Source organism: Calidris pugnax, unplaced genomic scaffold (genome assembly GCF_001431845.1).
Source record: "Calidris pugnax isolate Ruff unplaced genomic scaffold, ASM143184v1 scaffold51, whole genome shotgun sequence".
Classification (NCBI taxonomy): domain Eukaryota; kingdom Metazoa; phylum Chordata; class Aves; order Charadriiformes; family Scolopacidae; genus Calidris; species Calidris pugnax.
The window spans coordinates 1,193,070-1,199,069 of record NW_015090797.1 but is presented as its reverse complement, the minus strand read 5'-3'; the positions used below and the strand labels follow the sequence as shown (position 1 = coordinate 1,199,069).

General features: G+C 50.2%; 1 protein-coding gene across 4 annotated transcripts in view; it reads left to right on the top strand.

The window, feature by feature from the left end:
• Positions 1 to 6,000, top strand: part of KCTD1 (potassium channel tetramerization domain containing 1) — a 108,331-nt gene that overhangs the window by 35,258 nt on the left and 67,073 nt on the right. Inside the window, exon 1 of one of the 4 annotated variants that reach the window (XM_014937009.1) lies at positions 399 to 1,464. The exons of the other annotated variants lie outside the window; for them this stretch is intronic. Coding sequence (XP_014792495.1) covers positions 541 to 1,464 — 924 coding nt within the window. The 5' untranslated portion in view covers positions 399 to 540. Of the gene's footprint in view, positions 1 to 398; positions 1,465 to 6,000 lie in introns of those variants that run through there. 4 annotated transcript variants of the gene reach the window in all.

The following is a 6,000-nucleotide window of genomic DNA, read 5'->3' as shown; positions in this document are numbered from 1 at the left end:
GGCGGCGGCGGCGGCGGTGGTGGCGGCCCCGGGGGGGCGGCGGAGGACGCGGAGCTGGAGGCGGCCCTGCTGCTGCAGCGTCCGGAGCGGGCGCGGCTGAGCGAGAACACGCGTCTGGCCACCCGCTACGCCGTGCGCATCTTCCGCGAGTACCTGAGCGAGAAGGCGCAGAGCCCCGACTTCGAGACGATGGACAAGGGAGCGCTCTGCCGGGTCCTGCGCTCCTTCTACGCCGAGGCGCGCTCCAAGAGCGGGCAGCTCTACTCCAAGTCCTCCCTCATCAGCATCCGCAGCTCCCTCAACCGCTACCTCAACGAGCCGCCCTACTGCCGCACCCTCGACCTCACCAAGGACCCCGAGCTCCGTGCCGCCAACCTCACCCTGGCCGCCGTCATCCGCAAGCTGGAGGAGCAAGGCGCCGGGCCGGTGGTGCAGAAGCAGGCCATCACCCGCGCCGACCTCCGCAAGCTCTACACCTGCAGCGTCTTCAGCACCCAGAGCCCCTTCGGGCTCCTCAACAAGGTCTGGTTTGAGACCTGCATGTACTTCTGCACCCGGGGCCGGGAGAACCAGCGGGAGCTGGAGGAAGACTCCTTTGGGCTGGCCGTGGATGAAGATGGGCGCAAGTTCGTCTACTTCAAGGCGTTGGGGCCCTACCACAAGTCGCGCTCATCCTCCTGGAGCAAGAAGCGGGCGGAGAGCAGCGACGAGGAGAACCTGCCCCGCATGTACGAGACTGGCACCGAGTTCTGCCCCTACGCCAGCTTTGTCAAGTACCTCTCCAAGCGCAACCCCCTCTGCAAGGCCTTCTTCCAGCGCCCGCGGGACCACTGCAGTGAGGGTGACATCACCTGGTACGAGAACAAGGCCATCGGCAAGAACCTCCTGGGCACCCGCATGCAGATGCTCTCCAAGGCGGCCAAGCTCTCCAAGACCTACACCAACCACTGCATCGGCGCTGTCTCCATCGCCACCCTCAACAGCATTGCCGGCATCGGCACCAAGCTAGGGGGACCACAGCCACCGCACCACCACCACCCCCCTCCCCATCACCACCACCACCACCTCCTCCACCACCCCGCTGGCGGGGGCTGCTACACCCCTGCTGCCCTCAACGGTGGACCGCGGCCCCGGCCGGCCACCGCCAACCCCTACGTGCTGCCCAAAGACGGTGACGCCGCGCCGGTGAAGGCGGAAGCGGCCGCGGTGGCCCCGGCCAAGCGGGCACTCTACGAGGTGGTGTTCCCAGCGGGGGCCGCGGCCGGCGGCGATGCCTGCGGGCCCTCCGCGTCCCCAAAAAGACTCTGCCGCCGCCCCGCCGAGCCCCTGGACGCCGCCGCGCCTGCCGTGGTGGTGGTCTCAGTGAAACACGACCCCCTGCCTCACCTCCTCCCTGAAGCCAATGGGCACAGAAGCACCACCTCACCCACAGTAGTTTCACCTGCTATTGTTTCCCCCACACAGGTAACCGGAAAAAAAAAAAAAGAAAAAGAAAAAAAAAAAAAAAGAAAAACCCCAAAAACTGGCAACCCTGCACCCTGCCCATCCCACATAGCCCCCACTGGACCCCTCTTTTCTTCCCTGTCTCCCCCCAAGGCTGGGCACCGATGCACACTGCCAGCCTGGGGGTGGCTCCTGGGGTGACTCTCACTGTTCAGGCACCCGACGAACCCGACGTGAGTAACTCCTCTTCCTCACCCCCATGCCACCAGGCTGGTGGCTGTGGGTCAGATGCAAGAGGTACCCGGGTGCTGCCACGCTCCCCCTCGGCGGCAGCTCAGTCCCACGGGCTCCCCCTGTCCCTCCTTTTTCTTTATTTTTCCCCTTTTTCGCTTTTTGTGGGAGATGTGAGTTATGGAAGTCGGGCCAAAATAGTAGATAAGGGCGTCAGGTATCATTAGTGTGTGTGGTGTTCTTGATGTGCTAATGAACTATTTGAATAACCTCAAATGCAGGAAACAGCCGGGAGAATACTCAATTACACACTAGTAATGAGGGTGTAATTTTAAACTTCAGAAGTTAACAAGAGGGTTAATACGGCAATTGCATTCATCTTGTATTTGTTTATTTAAAATAGCTCTGTTTCCTGGCAGTGATCCTCTTCTTTTTTTCCTTTTTTTTTTTTTTCCTCTTTATAAGGCAAATTGGCTTCAGTTGTGTCAGTTACCATAGTGGCGAAATAGACAGTTAAGAGCACAATTAGAACGGGTTTAGGTGCAGCTGAACTGTGGAATGAACCCAAGTTCGTTAGGTGTGTTTCGCTGAGGTAGAGCGGTCTTGTCAAAAAAAAAACCCTGTTGAGCTGTGCCTTAATGCTGTGCCTTGTGTGTGTGTCCCCCGCCATGTGCCAGCCCGTGCCGGTGCCTGCTCCCTGGCCCCTCCAAAAGTCCTTTCCTTTTCGGTTGTTTGAGCGCTGGAGCTAAATTACTTCAATTAAAGGCTCTCCGTACCTCTGCGATTGGCTTGAAGTTTGGCAGTCCTCCTAAATCAGTCTATAAAGAGTACGTGGTTACGTCGTGCCCTGTAAAATAACCGTGTTTCAGGCAAGAGCTTTACTGCTGGCTGCCCTGCGCGGTTACAAAACCCCCCGCGACATTCCTGTGTCAGGTACTAACAGGGCTGTCATGGGCCAGCACAGGTATATGACATGCCTGAGCTGTTTCCCAAGTGGAAATACCAGTTCTGGACAGACTGACCCTTTCAAAGAGTTTGCCAGCTAATCAACCAGCCTGAAGGCTAAACTGGGAGGGGGGGTGGGAGGTGGGGGAGAGGGGGCTTCCAGTGAATGCCTGCATAAGCGTCTATGTTCTTTAAAATACCTGTGACCTCTCCTTTCTAGCAGGGTGCTAGGTTGGTTTTTCTTTTTTTTTTTTTTTTTTTTTTTTTTTCTGACCACTTCAGTGGAGTACTGTAGTTTGATCTCCTGCTGTGTGTATCTGGTGTCTCTGAATGGCTTGGAGGCTTGATTATGTGCAGATAATGTTTTTGTTCTAGCTCATTATTTCAGGTATAAGCTAATGCTCTGCTGTGTTTAACCCTGGACTCCTCTTTCCCTTGCTTTTGATGACCTTGAAAGTAATTTTGAAACTTCAGGGGCAGTTTAGCTTTCTTTAGAGCAGGAGAGCAGGGGAAGAGGGAACCGGGCAGAGCAGTTCTGATCCAGTTAGCAGTAACAGACTATGTGTGCTTTAACCTTTTAAATGAGGTGTCTTGGTACCTTCAGTCATCGGGCTGGAGAGCTGGACCTCTACCCCGGCCCACAAATCTCTTCACACTTGCATAAAAGCTTAGGTGAGGAGAAATCCAGCTGCTCTGTCCTGTTTGTTGCGGAGCTGCACTTCCTACGGGAGGCATTTGGAGCTGTAATTCTCATTAGTGGCAGGTTATGGGGAGAAAGGGAGAAATACCTAGAATAGATGACAGAGTGCGCAGGCATGTGCTGTTTTCTTGTGTATCAAGAAAGAAAATGAGCAATCAGCGAGGATACTAGACAGTGTGGGTTGGGTTTTTTTTCAGTAATTATATAGAAATGTTCATATCCATTCACAATTTAATGAGCTAAACAAGCTGCCCAGCCACTTTTGTAGCTGAATCTTGCCTTCACTACAAAACTCATTAATTTAAGTCTTTAGGAGAAGGAAAAGTGTCTTTTTTCTCCTTTTTTTTTCTTTTAATCACTGATTCCTCTTGTGTCAGTTTTAACTTATGCACTGCTACTGGGATGTGACAAAATGAAAAAATATTGGCCATTTCTTGGAGAATGTTAACGCTAAACTTTTTCTCCCTAGCTACCTTTTATAACAGTTACGCTAATCGAGGTCCAGGGCATTTCCTGGGGAAATTAATGACTGGTTGGGGTTAATGGCCCAAGGCATTGCCTCAAGCCATCGACTCTCCCAGCCGGTCATTAATCCCCAGGAAATGCCCTGGCCCTCAATCGTTACTGCTTAATTATAAACAAAGACTTTCCAGGCCTTTTTACTGAATATATCTCATCCAGTGATGTGACGCTAAATTCCGCTGTTGACAAATATTACAGATTCCTTGAAAACATGAAGGTCATAAGTTTATGGTTTATTGGTCATCTTTGTAATTATTCTTCCAGGGGACAGATTCTGCTGCCCTTGTAGACTTGGGCAATACTCTGGTGAATAAATGGTGGTGTGATGAGTGGATTTCTTAGCATACTCTTTTTTTATAGCATTGATAGCATCAAGCAAGGTATGAAGAAGGTTAAATGAAGGCACTAAATGGGATGTCTTCAATTTGCACTGACTACAAACTTTAAGTGTAAGAATCTGAGCAAGGATGTTAATTTTATGCTTTTCTATTATGGTTGCTCCCATCGTCTGTTTTAGCCGCAAGATGCGTTTTCAACACTGGGTTTGTGAGAGCCTCCTCCAGAGCTAGGGAGAGGTGCATTGAGCGTTCATTTTGATCCAACAATTGCTTTAGGTTGCAGCCTTGAGAGCAGCATTTATAGAGTGCATTTTAAGCATCCAGCGCTGTGCCATCGTGGCACAACTTTCTTTTCAGTCCTTATTTGCTCTGAAGTGTAGCAATTTTCCTGCTGCTGACAGAAGTACTTCAGTTCAAGTTGATGACAGAGGGATGTAATTTGGCTGTTGTTCATCTCATGTGTTATTGAAAGACGAACAATAGCTTAAGTTTAAGCTTTTGATGCTACAGTGTGGTGGTAGCTGTTGAGATCTATAGACCTGGTACATGCTGCGCTTGCTGTAGTAGTAATATCCCAAAATAGGTCTAAGAAAATAGATGAGCTTCTGCCATGGGTGAGGAGAGTTGCATGTCACTTGAAAAATGTTCCTGTTACGTTTGTTCTCTAACTCAGTTGGGTTTCTCTGGGCTGCGTGTGAAGAGTTTCATCAGCTATTCAAATACCTACCAAATAGTCATTAAAACATGACCCATATGCATTTGTCTTGGCTGTTCTGGGGAATTCTTAACCATTTTTCCGCCTGCTTTACATCCAGAGCTGGGTTTTTGGTTTCTTTTGATCTGGCATATGTCTTTTCATTGCCTTATGTTCTCTTTGAAGGGCTTACTTTGACCAGAACCAGAAATCTGGTTCTGACTGCAGGTTTCACAGAAGAAGGCAAAACAGTGGCACGATGAATATAAGTAGGCAGCAGGCACAACTGGGAAGATATCAAAGTAACTAATAAGTTAGTCTAGCTCTTTTTAGTCTTTGGGTTTTTTTGGAGGTGGATAACAACCCTTCTGCTTGATCTTTGGTCTGGGAGCATCCTACATTTCCATAAAATGACCACAGAAAAGGCTTCTGTTCTGTACAAATGTTTGTAGTTCTCTTACTAGTGTCGTCGCTAGGTGCTTTTTGGGCGTGCAGGGTAGGAGAACTCATGAGACAGCCTCAGGGAAGGATGCTTAGGATGGTGGCGTTAGGATGCTAGGCTTCATTTCTATACAGATAATAGATGGGGCAATATCCCTATCTTAAAGGCTTAAAGTACAGCAGCTAATCGTGGCAGTCTGGTGAAGTTCCCACTGATTGGAAAAAAGGGAACATAACTCCGATATTCAAAAAAGGAAACAAAGAAGACCCGGGGAACTACAGGCCTGTCAGTTTCACCTCTGTGCCTGGCAAGATCATGGAGCAGATCCTCCTGAAATCTCTGCTAAGGCACATGGAAAATAAGGAGGTGATTGGAAACAGGCAACATGGCTTCACCAAGGGCAAATCGTGCCTGACAAATTTGGTGGCCTTTTATGATACTGCCACAGACTTGGTAGACAAGGGCAGAGCAACTGATGTCATCTACCTGGACTTATGCAAAGCATTTGACGCTGTCCCACACGACATCCTGGTCTCAAAATTGGAAACCCATGGATTCGATGGATGGACCACTCGGTGGATAAGGAGCTGGCTGGATGGCTGCACCCAAAGGGTGGCAGTCAACGGCTCAATGTCCAGGTGGCTTCCAGTTATGAGTGGTGTTCTGCAGGGGTCGGTATTGGGAC